We start from the raw sequence: 17347 nt of genomic DNA on the forward strand, positions 1-17347 counted from the left end.
CAGGCTCTTAACCACCGCGTTCACTCTGCTGCCTCCAGTCAGGTGGGCGGTGTCTGTGAGGCACTTAGAACAGTGTCCGGCACCGAGCACGCACTATGCATGTGCCTGGTAAATGCAGATCAGGTAAGTAATTCCTTATGATTGCTCTACCAGAGTTTCTTTAGCCATCCTCCACTGCCATGTGAGCGATTTCTCATGTTTCCTTATCAAAAAGGGGGTGCTATAGTGAACATCCTTGATCACTCCTTCTCGGCGCACGTTTGAGAAATGGAATCCTAAGAACTGGATCTTCTGGCTCTTAGCATTCTGGCATTTTTAATTTTAAGAGAGCCAGCCATATGACCAGATAATTCAGCCCTTTGAACCCCTCTCTCCCCATTCTCTGAATAATAGGGTGGGAAGGAACTGCTTGCATTTGTGTTTCCATGGTGTTCTCAAAGCCCTGAAGAGATCTGTTCCAGTTCTGATTTTGTACCGACCCATCAGATGAGACCTGCGTGGCTTGAGTTTCTCATATGCAAAATGAAATGGGATAAAAAATAGAGTGTAACGCATACAATAAGAATATTATTTCTTGATTTTGGGGTTTTAATTATATATATGTAGGTGTACTGTGTATTATAGCCAAGATGGTTCCAGGACATTGGTTCTGGGTCCTGGTTTCCCCAAGGGTAAAGTGCAAGAGCCTGGGCTCTCAGGCCGGTGTCCTGGGTTGGAACCTTCCACCACTGTTTATAGGTGTGGCAACTTGGACAACTGACTCAACCTCTCCGTGCCTCTGTTTTTCTTAACTACAACGTGGCAATTAAAGATAGTGTGTATACATACAATGAGCTATTTCATAACAATGAAAATGGAACATAAGAAATAGAAAATATTAAATGGTTCAAATGCTTAGTTATGTTTCCCCAGCTGCCCTGAACCTGAGACCCTTAAATTAGGCAACAAACAGTGACCCAGAGGTACTGCGAGGTTCCTCTGGTGGACAGCGCACCGGGCTGTCTGGAAGGCTGTTGGGCTGTCTTACCTTGTCGATGCTCGTCTGCCTGCAGGGAAATGAGAACGTGAAGCCCAAAGGCAGCTGGGCTCCCTTGAGGCCCATGTAGTCCAGGAAGTCAGCGATGCACTGCACAATGTGGTCGAACAACTGCAGAGAGAGAGTAGCAGTCATCTCAGGCCCGCAGCGATATGGGGGGCAGGCCGGCACCTCAGGCACAGAACTCCCCCGCCCCGCCTGTACCTCCTCGCCGGTGCCCTGCATGATCTCCAAGGGGATGGCAAAGATCTTGTTGTACATTCGCACCGACCTCCGTCCACTTCTGATCTTTACCAGGAGGACTCGGAAGTTGGTTCCCCCCAGATCCAGAGCAAGGAACTTCCCTTTCTCTGTGGTGGAGAAAGTGGGAGCTGCATTCCACCAGCACGCACAGAGCAGGGGCTCATGTGGAGGCACTGAGAGGGAGAGGAGCTGCCAACACAGAGCAGACTCAGAGCCTTCTCCCTTGGGGCTCCCAAGCCAGAGGAGCGTGGGTCACCCAGCACAGCATCCCAATGCTGGACGGGCACTTTGAGCCTGTCTGAGGCCAGCCTGCTTTTCTTGGTATCTGGTAAAGGCTACGTATGATACTGAAGCTCAAGGAGCCTCTGAAGATGAATCCAAGTCAGGATACACTGACCGCAGTGAAATCTGGAGAATGTTTCCATCTTATCTCTATGGCCCACAGGAATTATTCACCATGAGCATGAAATGATTCTTCCTGCCCCATGCTCTTCCCATTTGTGGATTCCCACACCTGCTCCTGACTCATAAGAAGCCATGTCGAGGCTGATGCCCCCCACTATCATCCAGGGCCACCCCAATAGTATCTCTCATTTCTCTGACATAGCAGAGCATCAGAGTCTGTCCTGTATGATCTTTCACCTTGCCCTCTGCCTCTCTCACCCTGTTCTGTCCATAGTGGTTATTCTGCTGTTTCTTGAATTTGCCAAAGACATCACTCCCAGCCAGCTCTCTAACCCCTTCTCCTGCTCTATTTTTCTTTGTAGCACCTGCTGCTACATGGCCTCATATGGCATTTATTGTCTGCCAGCCCAACAGAATGTAAGCTCCACAAGGGTGGGGATTGTGTTTTACTCCCTGCGCTATCACCCTGCCTGGACCAGAGCTTGACATATTGTAGATGCTTAATGGAACTTTGAAAAATGAAGGCAGGGGCGCCTGGGTGGCTCAGTCGGTTAAGCAACTGCCTTCGGCTCAGATCATGATCACGGAGTCCTGGAATTGAGCTCCATGTCAGTCTCTCTGCTCAGCAGGGAGTCTGTCTCTCCCTCTGCTCCTCACCCTGGTCTCGTGCTCTCTCTCACTCTCTCTCTCAAATAAATAAATAAAATATTTTTAAAAAATTAAAATTAAAAAATGAAGGCAGAAGGATGAAAGGAATGAAAGAATAAACACTTGAACAGTGTCTTTTACTGCTCTTAATTTCTTTCCCATGTAGACTCGAAGGATATTGGCTCCGGAAAAGATCTCTGTTGTTGAGAGACCCCAAGTGCGGCTGTGCGACCTTGAGTATGTCATCTGACCTCTCTGAGTCTCAGTTTTGGCAGCAATAAAATGGGAATCATTTTTTCTTTGTGTAACATACAAAGTGGTTGTGAGGATGAGATGAAATTAAACATTCCAAAACAAATTACAAGATATAAAGCATTTTACAAAGGTCATTATTTCCAGGTGAGGCTCCTGAGGTTCAAAGAGGTGAAGTCACTTGTCTAAAGACCTGACCCCGTTGTTTAGTGGCTCCTCTTGGCTGAGCACAGGGAAGAATCAAGGATCAGAAAAGTCAGGGGCAGAAAACAATGAGAGCAGAGAGGAAGAGCCAAGCGCCAGGAGAAGAGAGAGAGGGAAGCAGGCAGGAGACAAGCCAGAGGAGTCCAAGTATCCAGATGGCAGCTCCGGGGGACAACACCTGGGTCTTCTATTTGCCAGCAGCGTGGGGTACACGGCATGTTCTCAACTATGCAGGCACGCGCATGTAACCTCACTTAGGTATTCTTCCATTGCAAATGCCTGGGATCCACCAAGGCAAACAGATTTGGAAGGAATACTGACCTCCTACCTTACTCCCCCTCCCTCCATTACAGAAATGAATCCAAGGCTTTTAAAACTAAAAACCTGGGGTGCCTCTGTGGCTCAGTCAGTGAAGCATCTGCCTTTGGCTCAGGTCATGATCCCGGGGTCCTGGGATCGAGCCCTGTGTCGGGCTCCCTGCTCAGCGGGAAGTCAGCTTCTCTCTCTCCCTCTCCTTCTGCCCCTGCTCGTGCTCTCTCTTTTTCTCTCTCTCTCTCAAAGAAATAAATAAAATCTTCTTTTAAAAAATTAAAAAAAAAAAAATAAAACTAAAAGCCTAACTGGATTGAAGGAGTTTTGATGGGAACTCTGGGCGCGGCCCACCTGTGCCATCCGGCATCCCGCAGACGTAGGTGGGCAGCATCTTGACTGTGGCCATCAGGTGGGTGTCCTTTTTCAGCCCGTACTCAAACTCAGTCCTCATCTTGCTCTGCACATCCATAAGCTGCTCTCGAGTCAGCCGGAACAAAGCCAGCACCTCGTCGATCTGCTTCCGTTGGGCCTGCACACGGGAGGCCACCGCGGTCACCATGGCAGCCCCCTTGGTGCTGCCACTCTCCGACAAGAGGAAGCGGACGTCACAGTTCGGGACCAGTCTCCTCACCACCTTGTGCAGGCGTTTCGGGTATCTGAAGGCAGGGGCGATGGCAAAATATGTAACAATCATAAAGGCCCAGGCCTGGCCCCTGGGAACAGACGCAGGTATAGCAGTGGAATGGGGGTCCTGAGGAGCCTTGCTGGGCTGGGTTTACCCCTTTAGTTGCCGGATGATGATGGGGCAAGGGGCTGACTGGGGGAGGGACTAGGCCAGCTAGGGTAGTGGAAGGGACACTTGGAGGATCAAAGAAGTGGTTATTTTATCACTAATATTTCCATCAGTAGGGCATGTCCACACATAATGTATTGGCTGAGCATCATCTGCGTCCAAAGGGGAAGGGTCTTTTCCCCAGCTCTTTTCATTGTGTACCTGCCTGACTCCCAACACCACCTCTATTAGCTGGAGGGGCTCTCCCACTCCTTCCTTCTGGGAAATTCTCATTTCCCTGCGTTTTCCTACCAGTATCCTTCCTGAGAACTTGGCAACCTCTGCCCTTCAGATTTTTCCCCATCTGTAACTGAGTGTATTTTACTTTCCAATATTAGCAGATATTGAATAGTAATAGACAGATAGCTGGAGGGATAGATGGACAGATGGATAAATACCCGGATGGATGCCCTTCTAGTCAGGCAACTGGGCTTAGCAGAATATCTCTTTAAGAATGATCCCCCCAAAGGGGCGCCTGGGTGGCTCAGTCGTTAAGCGTCTGCCTTCGGCTCAGGTCATGATCCCAGGGTCCTGGGATCGAGCCCCGCATCAGGCTCCCTGCTCCGCGGGAAGCCTGCTTCTCTCTCTCCCACTCCCCCTGCTTGTGTTCCCTCTCTCGCTGTGTCTCTCTCTGTCAAATAAATAAATAAAATCTAAAAAAAAAAAAAAAAAAAAAAAAAAAAAAAAGAATGATCCCCCCAAATAACCCAGCCAGCTAGATGAATACGGTCTCTCTTTGCCCTGTAAACTCAGCACGGAGAGGAGATGGTTGGTTCCAGCCATACAGAGAAGCAGCGGAGTTTGGAGAGAATGCTAGGTCTCTGTCCCAGGGAGACTCGCTGGCGGGGGGTGTGCGCCCCAGGCAGCACTCACTGAGGGTGTATCTTGTAGACCGTGCCATCCATGCCCACTGTGGTCCTGAGCCGCGCCAGCTTCTTGTTCTCCCGGAGGCGTGTGAGGATGGCTGCCAGGGCCGCTGCGCAGAGGTTGGCTGAACGGAAGGAGACAATGGTGCAGACGTGCTGGACCGCGATGCAGTCGGCCTCCGAAGGCTCCAGGCCCAGATCTGTCAGGATCTCTCTTGTATTGGCGAGGCCTTCCTTATACCTGGCCAGGGGACAGGAATGAGAGGGCCACGTTTCTCCATCCCATGGAAGTTCCCTCAGAGAACCAGCTTTCCCACCTCTCATGATTGTGAAAATAAATAAGCTGGCACATCATGATATAATAATGAAAACTGTATCAAAATGATCATAGCAGCCACCGTTTACTGAACACTCACTATGTGCCAGGCACTCGTCTGAAGATTTGACAGGCATAGAGCGGGTTACTTGTCCACACTTACATAGCTAGGAAGTGCAAGGGTCAGGATTTGAACTCAGGCAGTTAGATCATAGAACCCACCCTTTTAACCACCCTGGATTATTCTGCCTTCCACAGAAACTCAGTCCCTGCCATGCTCTGCACAAACAGATTCTAGGAGTCAGATGTCACTCTGCTGAGCTCAGAATCTAAACTGATTACAAAGCTCAGGGCAATGCCAGGGTTTCTAAGCCAGAGGAACAGGACCCTGAGTGGACTGGAGCCAGCTGCCTTCACCAGCCATCTCCCCATTGCAGGGACCTCTGTGTGAGGCCTCAAATCACCAAAGCCAAGGCCAGTCCCCAACAGTACCAGGTAGAGAAGCCTCTTGCCAGAGCAGGAGTTCTTAACTTAGATTCCATGCATGGGCTTTAATGGGTCAAGGTTGTCCTAATATCGTAAGGAATATTGAGTACAAACACGCATTTTTGTGGTAAAGGGTCCAGAACTTGAATTAGATCCTCAAAGGGGTCTGGGACCCTAAAAAAGCTTTAAGTCACCACTTTGGGGAGAAGGAAGGCAGCAAAATATAAGAAAGGAGTAGATCTCCAACTGCGGACTCCCTGGCCAATGAAACCAACAAGAAGCCGCATCAGAGTCACGGAAGGCATTGCTAACCCACCCAAACCTGGGCCCAGGTCTGAAGCTGTCCTGGTGAAGATCGGGATGTATCTGGTCCCTTCTGCTGTGCCACTACCATGAGCATACCACGCCTTGGCTACCCACCCTAACCCTCTGCGGACTCAAGGTGAAGGGACCCAGCCAGCAGCTTACTTCTCCATGGCAGCCACGTGCCGTGTTTCAATCTTGCCCTTAGTGTGGAGAGCAGAAGACTTCTCACCGCTGAACAGGAGACCTGCCTTGGCCATCTTCAGCAAGATGATCCTGACAAGTTCGCCCAGGTACAGGCCGCTGATCATCTTCTCAAACCTATGATTTAGTGAACAGATCAGTAACAGCTATGGTTGTGGTTATGTAGCATCCTTTCCCTATGCCCACCAGCCATGGCCCATCGTCAGGACCATGAGCAATGGAAGGACCACTCCATGGCTCAGGGGGCCTCAGGCCCCATCCCAGCCTGGGGTGCCTTTGGGAGCTCACTTATCTCCTCTGGGCTACACTCCCCTCACCTATAAAAAGAGAGAACTATACTAGAGGAGATCTAAGATTCCGTCCTGCTCATGAAGTGCTTGAATCCAAGAATCTTTATCACAAATCACCCCTGGCCATGGGGGTAGCATTCTCATATTAGGCATAGGAGTCTCGAACTCAGAAAATTCAGGTGATCCCAAGATTGCCAACCATGGCGTGACAAATCCAAATTTCAGATGCTTCCAATGCCTACACCATGCTTCTGGCCAAGAGAGAAAGATGCTGTATCTGGGAGTTGGACTTGAGAGGCTCTACAGCCCCAGAGAGGTTCTATAATAGTATAGATGAAATATCCCTGCTACCTACACCTCGACCCTGAATCTCATCCGAAAAGCAATGACTAACTGTTTCCCAGGCAAACAACTAAATATAATTTTTATTCTCCAAACATAATAGGGCACAAAATCAAGGACAACCTGTTTTCTAACCAACTTAATCTATTTCATTAGAAAAAGTCGTAGAACATCGCAGAAACAGAATACAGTCAAAAGAAATCCAGGTTGGGTTTGGGGAAATGAAGTTCATTTTAAGTGAAATGGAGAGAGTGAGGGTGATAAGGTCCAAAAAATGGTCCTACTTTCTTGGGCCATGACTGCTCTGTGTCACCAGTGAAATGGGTGTGTGTCTGGGGGAGCAGGTATGTCCAAAGCAAAAATTTGCTTTCTGGGTATGCAGTGCTAGTGTTTGAATGGTTTCTAGGAGGTACTTTAAATATTCATTCACCAGAGCTTCTTGGAAAATTGGCCGGGACTAGCAAAATGCACAAGGAGTCTGGAACATTTACTGGGCCAGAAAATAAGGAAGTCCGTAAAGAGTGATGTGAACACATTGAAAGGACACAGGGACCAGCTTGAAGGGGCTTCCATTGGCCAAATGTGAAAATATTTGAGCATCAAAATAAATAATGATAGGAAGAAATGATACCCCATTAAATAAAAGAAAGAATCCCTGTGTTCCTATGAGGATAAACAGATCAATGGGAGAGATAGGAAAGCCGTGATTTACAGGAGGTTCACAACGAATAAACATGATGGATTTAGAAATTTGTCAATGGATGCTCAAAATAAAGAGTGAAAGTTTAATGGGAAAGGGGGTATTTCCATAGTCACAAAGTATCTCTTCACCAGATATGTATTCACAACAGAAGGAATAATAACAACCTTCTGGGAGAGAAACCTGTTGCGCAGTCCCTTGGCCAAGTGATCTGAGGGAGCATCTCAAGTAGTGAACAAACGTCGAGGGCCTCCAGATACGATGCACTGAGGAGGACACACATCCCTTCTGTGATAGTTCTGCCAAAAACACACACCTGAATCTACTCATGAGGAAACGGTGGACAGTTGAGGGACATTCTGTATAATAAACGGCTTGTGTGAAAAACAAAGAGATACTACAGAGGATTTCCAGGCTCAAAGAGGCTGAAGAGAAAGGCCACAAGGGTGCCTGGGTGGCTCAGATGGTTAAGCGTCTGCCTTCGGCTCAGGTCATGATCCCGGGGTCCTGGGATCGAGTCCCGCATCGGGCTCCCTGCTCAGCAGGGAGCCTGCCTCTCTCTCTCTCTGTCTCTTATGAATAAATAAATAAAATCTTTAAAAAAAAAGAGAAAGGCCACAAGATGTCATGTGTGATCCTGAACTGAGCCTGGACCAGGACCATTCTTTTTTTCTTTTTTTATAAAGGACATTAATGGGGCAGCTAGTGAATTTTGAGTAAGGTCTGTAAATTAAATATTAGAACCGATTAAGTGTTAATTTCCTAATTTTGATAATTATACTTTGGTTATATGACAGAATATACTTGTTTGCAGATAATACACTTTGAAGTATTTACTTCAAAGGGATATTATGTTTGTAATTTAGTCTCAAATGATTCAGGAAAGTAATTTTATTCAGACATTTTGTGTATATGTGTATGTATATACATAAACACAGAAACAGAGAGAGAATATTAGTATTTAAGGAATCTAGGTGAAGGGGAATTTTGTACCACTTTTGTAACTTTTCTGTAAGCCTGAAATTATTTAAATTTTTTAAATGCCTTTTCATTCAACAAAAACTTAATGAACTACAATAATGTGTAAGACACTGCGCACAGAAAGGAAAGAAAAATCAGATGTGCAGCTCTGGGGGCTCAGCATGCAGGCAGAGCTGAGGCAGACCCAGAGACTTCTCCTGGTGAGCATGGAATGAGAGCCGAGAAAGACTCCCCAAGACCTAAGCTAGGAAGGCATCACAGCAGGTGCTGTGATTAGGCCTCTGAGAAAGTGGGGTGGCAGGGAGCACTGCAAACACAAACGAGGAGCTTGCCTGAGTCCTGCTCCCTTGGGCTGCACTGGTTTTGTTCTATTTTTGCTCGTCCGAAGGCACCGAGAGGGCAGGACCTGAGTCACCTGGTTCCCAGCTGTATCTCCCCTGCCCCACACATACACGCTCCAGAAATATGGACTGAATTAGAATTGGGGTTATGACCTAGGGGAGATCACTCCATTTCCTTGCCTTCACTTTCACAGGTGCCTGATGAAACTGAAACCCAAGCCTCGCCTCATAAACTCCTTGTGACGGGTAACTGGTCACAACTAGAAAGCCTCCCAGGTTCGAGGTGTACCTGCGTGACTGGGTATTTACTGATGCCAACGCCCAGATGACGGCACAAGGGGACTCACAGCTGCTTCCCGGGGTTGAGAGAACCAAGGTCCAGCTCCCTGTCGAACTCGGTGCGGATGTCCTCCAGAGCCCCGTCGTCCCCGAAGGCCCCCCACTCCGTGTTGATGCACATCCTCCCCTCATCGCCTTCCACCAGGTCGATGTTGCTCATGTCCTCCATGTAACACGCATTGGTGCCGGTGCCTGTGCGAGGGATCAGAGCAGACACGCAAAGACCGAAAGGCTCCCGCTGGGCAAGGACATAGAGAACTCTTAATTGCCCGAGAGCCCTCTGAATGTACCACAGAGTGCTTTCGATCCACTTCCTGGGGCCGGTTCTCACTGAGGGAAGCAGCTTTGGCAAGCCTGGGAGTTCATGAGGAATAAAGCTGACATGTCAAGTCTACGCTTCTCAGATGTTAATGGTTTGCTGTCATGAATGGGGTCGACTGTGAAGAAGTCCCTGATGAATATGTATGAAAGCTGACAAAGCACATTTACAAAGAGGATGAGTTAACCTAACCTTATAAATTAAAAAAAAAAAATCACCAACCCACAGTAATTTTTTTAATCCTTTCCTTAAGCTACTTAGCCTCTTCTCTATTTGATACTAAAAATATGCTTTACTCATTGCCTGCCACAATTTGTTCCTAGCAGAAGCTACATCCTTATCTTTGACAGTTATTAGCTACCACATAAGAAAGCAACATTCCACTATTCAAACACAAAATCACTCCAAGGAAATGCCTCAAACACTAGAATATTGGGGAGTGGCTACAAATTGGGCAGTCTGTGTGGGACCCACCGGGATGATGGAAATGTTCTACAACTGGATTGTGGTGATGGTTAGGAAACTCTACATATACTAAAAATCACTGGATTGTCCCCTGGCCAGACTTATCAAAAAGAAAAGAGAAAGGACTCAAATAAATAAAATCATGAATGAAAGAGGAGAGATCACAACCAACACCAAAGAAATACAAACAATTGTAAGAACATATTATGAGCAACTACATGCCAGCAAATTAGACAATCTGGAAGAAATGGATGCATTCCCAGAGACGTATAAACTACCAAAACTGAACCAGGAAGAAATAGAAAACCTGAACAGACCCATAACCAGTAAGGAAATTGAAGCAGTCATCAAAAATCTCCCAACAAACAAAACCCCGGGGCCAGATGGCTTCCTAGGGGAATTCTAAAAATCATTGGATTGTACACCTTAAATTAGAGAAATTTTTATGGCTCAAAGCTGCTAAAAAATTATTTTTTTTAAGTATCTTCCCCTGTCTAATGCTCTGGTTTGAGGATTTTAAAGCCAACCTAAGAAATTTCTTGAGAAAAGCAGAATGTAATGCAATACCTGGAAAAAGCTTTTCTAAGAAAAGTGTGGACACAATTTAGGCATGTGCAGCCTACCAGACACAGTCACTGAGACACAGTGGACAGTGGCTAGAAGCCATGGCTGGCATGCGCCCATCCCATTGCGAGCTGTGGGGCTCTGGAATTAGGAAGGCAGATCAAGCCCCTCAGGTGTAAAGATCCTGCCCCTTGGAAACTCCAGCTGAGGAGAAGGTTGGAAATTACAAAAAAGCAATTCAGAAAACTCTCTCCAATAGTGGTAAGGGAATGGGGAGATGGTAGGAACTATTCAAGAAGAGCCGATAAATCCAATCCATTTGGCTTTATTGTCTCCCACACTGCCTTCTCACAGACGCCTCTGGCAGAACGCCTCCCAGCTCAGGTGTTGAGGACCATGCAGCAGACACCTCCGCTGTGCTGCAATATCCCTGATCTAGGCCCCATCGTGTCCTACCTGCATAGGGGAATGGCCTCTTGGCTTGCTTCCTCACCTTGCTTCCATTCTTGCCCCCAGTAGTCAAGTCTCTTTGTCTGACACAGCAGCCAAAATGAGCTTCTTAAAAATGCACACCCCATTTATCCATCCCCCACCCAAAGCCCTCCAGTGCCTTCCTTCCTGCCTCCTCTTGGGATAGAAGCCAAAGACCTCACAGTGACTATGTCCTGTGTCCTATGCAATCTGCCCAGCCCTGTCCACTCTCTCTGGCCTGAAAAGCCCACTCCTTTCAGCCTTCAGTCACTTTGGTTCAGCCACTGTTCAGCTTCTTAGGGTTCCTGGAGCATCCCAGACGCAATCCCACCTCAGAGGCCATAGGTCTCCTCTTTACTTTGCCAGGGCCTCTCCATCTCCACTTTGCTCCCTCCTCCTCGTCCCCAAGGTCCCTGCTCAAATGTCTCCCTCAGAGAGACCTGCTGTGACCACCCCACCACACTCACTCTCAGTCACCTCAGCCTGCTTCACTCTTGTCATCACACCAACCACGACCTGACATTACCTGTCTGGACCTTTCAGGCCTTTCACTCACCTCCCCGCTGAAAGCTGCACAAATACAGGAACCTCTAGGTATTAACTCCACTGCAAACCCAATGCAGAGCACAGGGCCTAGCACACAAGACGCACTCAGCAAATACTTGTCAAATGAATGCATTAATTTTCCATTTCCCTACGTTATATCTCATAAACACAAAGTGCCAATACCCTCCCACAGAATGTACTCAATTTGCTAAAACTAAGCCCCAGACTAGCCCCTTTTCCCGACCTGGAAAATCAAGTCAAACTGAATTACCAATGATGACACCAACTTCACAGTAGGGATCATCATAGGCGCACGTCATCATGGTCCCCACGGTGTCATTGACCAAGGCCAGGATGTCCACGTCTATGTCCTGATGGAACACAAGTCCCAGAGGGCATCAGGGAGTGGGAAGGGGGCATCATCCCTTTATCTTTCCCCAGAGAGGAAGCAAGAGCAGTGAAGGTGATGAGACAATCACTAGCTCCTTTCTGGAAGAGACAGGGCCTCTGTCAAGTTCAGGGGTCTAGAAGAGAGAAAGGGCAGTTGGGAACTGAAGAGTGGAACCCAAGCTCCTGCTTTAGGGCTGAAGGCCTCTGTGCAATGGAAAAATGAGGGACAGACCACTAGGAATCCTGCCTTTATTGGAAAGACCCCCAAGGAAAGCATGTTTCTCCTGGGAGCAAAGCCCTCCCTCGCCCATGGGGACAGCTTAACCAGCCTCAGCCAAGTCCTCTCCATGGGCAGCACCAGGGATTTCTCATCTGGGTTTCCCAGATGAGACAAGTCAACTTGGATTATTACCCCAAGGTAATATAGTTCCCCAAGGTTTGGGGGAGCATTCTAAAGTGAAATGAAACAATAAAAGAAAAACACAGGATACAAAAGAGTATGATTGCATCTTTAAGGAGAGAAAAGACCAGAAGGGTATCCATCAAAATATCACTCTTGCTGTCAGGATAACAAATAAGTTGGGTTTACTTGTGTACTTCTCAGCTCAGCAAGGAGCATGTCTTGCTTTTTCAGTTTAGATTATTATAAAATTTAATCAACGAATAGAACTAACCCATGAATAGAGAGTAGAAAATAGGAGAGACAGCCAGACTGGAAAGAAAGCGATATTTTAAGCAAAGAGAAAAGGTGATTAGAGTATTACACATGCACGGGATCTAACGGAGACCCTCTGAGGGGGCTATGGCAGCTGGGGAGATGCCAGGGAAGCATGGGGCCACATTTCAACAGCCACAGGAACAAGCACCATGTACCGAGGCTTACTGGTAGGTTTACCCAAATTGGTCACAACTGGCCACATCTATACCACAATGACACCTGCCCCAAGATCAATTCCTTCTCTGATTCTCCTTCTAGGACAGACACAGTAGGAGACCCCACCTGGAGAGAAAGGGGCTATGACGGGAGGCGAACCCCTCACCTTGTGTTTTCTTATGGCTTTGGTCAGACAACTCACTACATCTGTGCCTTGAACTCCCCGTGCCTTAAACTTCTTGGTCCATGAAAGCAGGATACCCTGGGGGAAGATTTCAGAGCCAGTTAAAATGAAGAAGGCACTCAGTTCTGAAAATGAGTGGCAGAAATTTCATGCGTAAAGTGCATCCCCACGGGCTTCTCCTCTTGAAGCTGAATCACCCCCAATTCTTTCAACATTCCTTCAGCTTTTTCTAAACCAAGTAAATATCTTTATTTCATCTGAGCAGTTTGAGACAATATACGTAATGGCAGAAAGAACAATCACTGAGGACATGGACTCATAAGACATTAGTCAAGTCATTTAACCTCTCTGAGCCTCAGTTTACTCATCTGTGAAATGGAGAAACCTCATTTCCATGCCTCTCTCACAGGAATGCTCTGATGGGAATACCTGGCCTGTGGTAGGTACACATTATGTGCACAGAATGCATGGATTGCCAGGTCCACAGAACAGAACTAACGTGGTATTACCTGGTAGGACTCCCTTGGGAACTTAAGTTCAACTTAGAAAAATGGCTCTCTACCTGCATTATCAACTATGTGCATAAAAGTGGTGTTTCCTGGGGTGCCTGGCTGGCTCAGTCAGTAGAGCATGCAACTCTTGATCTCCGGGTCATGAGTTCGAGCCCCACGTTGGGTGTAGAGATTACTTAAAAATAAAATCTTTTTTGGGGGCGCCTGGGTGGCTCAGATGGTTAAGCGTCTGCCTTCGGCTCAGGTCATGATCCCAGGGTCCTGGGATCGAGTTCCGCATCGGGCTCCCTGCTAGGCAGGGAGCCTGCTTCTCCCTCTGCCTCTGCCTGCCTCCCTCTCTCTCTCTCTGACTCTCATGAATAAAAAAAAAAAAAAAATTAAAATTAAAAATAAATAAATAAATAATTTTTTTTAAATGTTTTTAAAAATTGGTGTTTCTCAAGAGTTTTGTAAAATAGCAAATAATCAGAATGTTTCAGACTGGAAAAGAATTTTGGAGACTAAGAGATTTGCCCAAGGCCACACAGTCAAAAATAGCTGAGCCCAAACTCACAAACTCCCCACCACGCCCTCCCAATCCTCTCAGTTTACGGATAAAGCTGGGAGATTGACAGAGGAAGGAAACTGCTCTAGATCTCAGTGAGTGAAAGACAGAGTCCAGCTGGAATGCAATGGTCTAACTCCTGACCAGGGACCAGGGTTTGTTCCCTGCACCACAGCGCTGCCTACTGGCAGCCCTCCCTAACTTCTGCCTTTGTAGGTCAGGGAAACATCCCTGCTTCATGGGATAGAGGGGTAAGAGACTGCAGGGCGGCATCCCCCAAAAAAGGGTGCTAGGGTCAATGTGGGATGCATTAGGAGCAGGATGTATGGGGGAGTGGAAAATAAATGCTTGTGATATATAGTTAAGTGGAAAATTTTAAAGGACATGCAATTATATTTTTTAAAACTATGCATACAGCATAACTGTAGCTGCAATTTTTCTCAAATATGAAATGGAAATAATAATATCTACTTCCTATGATTGCTTGGGGATTTTAATGAGATAATACACATAAAGAGTTCAGCACAATGCAAGATACACTGTAAAATCTGGGGTACGGTGTTGCTATTATTTTTTTTTTAAGATTTTATTTTATTTATTTGACAGAGAGACACAGCGAGAGAGGGAACAGAAGCAGGGGGAGTGGGAGAGGGAGAAGGAGGCTTCCCGCTGAGCAGGGAGCCCGATGCGGGGCTCGATCCCAGGACCCTGGGATCACGACCCGAGCCGAAGGCAGACGCTCAACAACTAAGCCACCCAGGCGCCCCTATTATTATTACATAAAGATGCTGGTAGAGATTTGGCTTAGAAAAATGCCAAAATCTTGGATAAACAAACCATACATTCACCCCCCAGGTATAAAGAAGATATGTAAGTTTGGTTCTCAAACTCAAATGAATTCCAGCAGAGCTTGAGAAGTCTCTTCCTTCTTCCTGGGGTCTCCATTTCTGAGCTCAGAGAAGATCTGTTTAACTACTCCATGAATCTGATCTCCATCTCGGGGCCTGATTCCCCATGACTCCTCCTCCCACTTCCTCTACAGATTCCGGGACCTCTGCTCCTCCAGCCAACAAAGACGGTGACACCTCACAGCCTGACTCCACCTGGCCTCTTCTCACATTCTCTGAAACCTTCTTCATACTAGCTTTTTCCAATCCTTTTTTTTAAAAATAAAACAATAAAAATGTGAACCTCAGCCCATCCCCTGTCTAGATAGATCACGGCAAGTTCCCACTCAGTGGAATCAATTAAATGATTGATTGTACTTTTAATTGTCAAATAGTTAACAATCACCTATAAAATACAAGACATCATGCTAGAGACCCTGCAGGTGGAGAAAAATATAAAACAGGGGCGCCTGGGTGGCTCAGTCGGTTAAGCGTCTGCCTTCGGCTCAGGTCACGATCCCAGGGTCCTGGGATCAAGTCCCGCATTGGGCTCCATGCTCGGCGGGGAGCCTGCTTCTCCCTCTGCCTCTGCATCTCTCTCTCTGTCTCTCATGAATAAATAAATAAAATCTTTTAAAAAATAAAAAAGAATAATATAAAACAGTGCCTGCCCTCCAGAAACATCTGTTGAGTCAGGGGACAAGGTACAAAAGCACCAAGAGACCAGTGACATAGGGACAATCCTTGTTGTGACCCTGCAGCTACCACTGATGCACCAGGCAGTCTGGGGCCCGTGGCAGAGGTTTGGTCTAAGCTTCCCTTCAACCCGGCAAGGAGCTATTATTAACCCTGTTTTCCGGATGGAAAATCAAGGAGCTTAAGAAGTTATGTAACTTGCCCCGGGGACACAGCTTGTTCTGAGCCATGATTCAAAGACATGTCTGTGGGACGTGATAACCCACTCCTTTTCCACTCTTCCCCACTGATAAATGGCCCACGCCAGCAACAGCAAACACATCCCAGGGCAGTGCATGATATCAAGGTGCTCCATGAACTGACCATCAGGTGGGCGTCATGACCGGCACGTGCAGGAGGAGATCACGGGCTCCCACCCCAGAGGTGTGTGGCCTGGGGACACCTGACTCTTGACCATGACTCGCTGACCCCAGAAAGCTCATTGTCCTTTTCTGTGGCCCCTTACTTATTCTCACAGATCTATATAAGATTGGGTTTGACCTCTCCCTGTTTATTAGTTGAACGTATGAGGCACACAGAGATGAGCCCCCCGCTGGGTAGTGGCCCAGCTGAGACTGTGCATCCCAACATTGTCATTCCAATGACCCCATCTGCATCCTCTTCCTAAGGGCTCACTGGAGACTGAGATTCCTCGAGCCTTCCTCCTCTTATTCTAGTCAGCTATGTCAGGGGTGCTAGGTGTGGTCCCCAGACCACCAGCATCCACATCCATCACCCAGGAAGCTGTTAGAAATGCAAATCTGAGGACCCACTGATTAAGTTACTCTGGGGTGGGGTCCAGCAATCTGTGTCTAACAAGCCCTCCAGTGGATTCCCATGCAACCAAGTCTGAGAACTAAGGGGTAAAAACTGTTCTGCTGCCTTGTGCCGTGCCCACGTCAAGTGCAAAATCAAGGCTGCTGCATTTACGAGTTCTCTGCCTCACGTTTCCACCTCACTGTGCAAAAAAAGAAAAAAACAAAACAAGAAGACTCCTGCTGATCTCTCCTGTTCCCAGCCTGACTCCTTGAACATGCCCCAGCCCCAAACCCAAATCCTGCACAGCTTCTTCCTTCCCCGGCATGAACCTTACCTCTTCCAATTTAGTCTGTCTGCAGGGAAAAGAAAAGGTTAGGCCAAGGGGCAATTTCTTATGCTTCAACCCTTTCGTCTTCATGAAATCTGCCAGACAGTCAGCTACGTAGTCAAATAGCTAGAGAAAAGAGAAAGCACAGGATGCTGCGCTAAGGCATGGTCACTTATAAACTTGATGCCAAGGCCATCCCCCATCCCCTGCTTCATAAGAGCCCCTGCCCGATACCTCTGAGCCATTCCCTCGGATAATTTCATTGGGTGTTGGATAGAACTGACTCTCCATCTGGACATTTCTTTTCCCCTCTTCAGAGACTTGCACCTTCAAGACGCGAAACTTGGACCCTCCAAGATCCAGGGAAAGAAACTCCCCATTTTCTATGAAAAAAGAAACAAACAAAAAAGTTGTCATTTATGGAAGGCTGTTCTATGGCCAGCTTAGCTTTAGAAGTTGGGGCGTGATCCAAATCTGCCCACCAGGCCATGCTGGAGGGCGTAAACGTGGAGAAGGCAAATATAAACCCACTTCAGGCAGGTAGTATCAGACATGGGCCTTGAGGGTGGAGCCGAGTCCAGAATGCCACAACCAGGCTGAAGGAGCTGATACTCCAAGTGTGGGCAAAGTGCCGGTAAGGCAGGAGGAAAAGGCATGGAAGCGTGCAAG

General features: G+C 47.4%; 1 protein-coding gene across 1 annotated transcript in view; it reads right to left on the minus strand.

The window, feature by feature from the left end:
• The window catches only part of HKDC1 (hexokinase domain containing 1), a 43011-nt gene that overhangs the window by 15054 nt on the left and 10610 nt on the right, over nucleotides 1-17347 (minus strand). Inside the window, exons 3-12 of the mRNA XM_078077638.1 lie at nucleotides 16913-17061; nucleotides 16685-16804; nucleotides 12896-12991; nucleotides 11737-11836; nucleotides 9109-9292; nucleotides 6069-6224; nucleotides 4806-5039; nucleotides 3452-3756; nucleotides 1241-1386; nucleotides 1028-1147 (exon numbers count right to left, since the gene is read on the minus strand). Of these exons, the coding sequence (XP_077933764.1) occupies nucleotides 1028-1147; nucleotides 1241-1386; nucleotides 3452-3756; nucleotides 4806-5039; nucleotides 6069-6224; nucleotides 9109-9292; nucleotides 11737-11836; nucleotides 12896-12991; nucleotides 16685-16804; nucleotides 16913-17061 (1610 nt within the window). The remainder of the gene's footprint in view (nucleotides 1-1027; nucleotides 1148-1240; nucleotides 1387-3451; nucleotides 3757-4805; nucleotides 5040-6068; nucleotides 6225-9108; nucleotides 9293-11736; nucleotides 11837-12895; nucleotides 12992-16684; nucleotides 16805-16912; nucleotides 17062-17347) is intronic.

The sequence above is a fragment of the Halichoerus grypus genome, chromosome 7, assembly GCF_964656455.1.
Source record: "Halichoerus grypus chromosome 7, mHalGry1.hap1.1, whole genome shotgun sequence".
NCBI lineage: Eukaryota > Metazoa > Chordata > Mammalia > Carnivora > Phocidae > Halichoerus > Halichoerus grypus.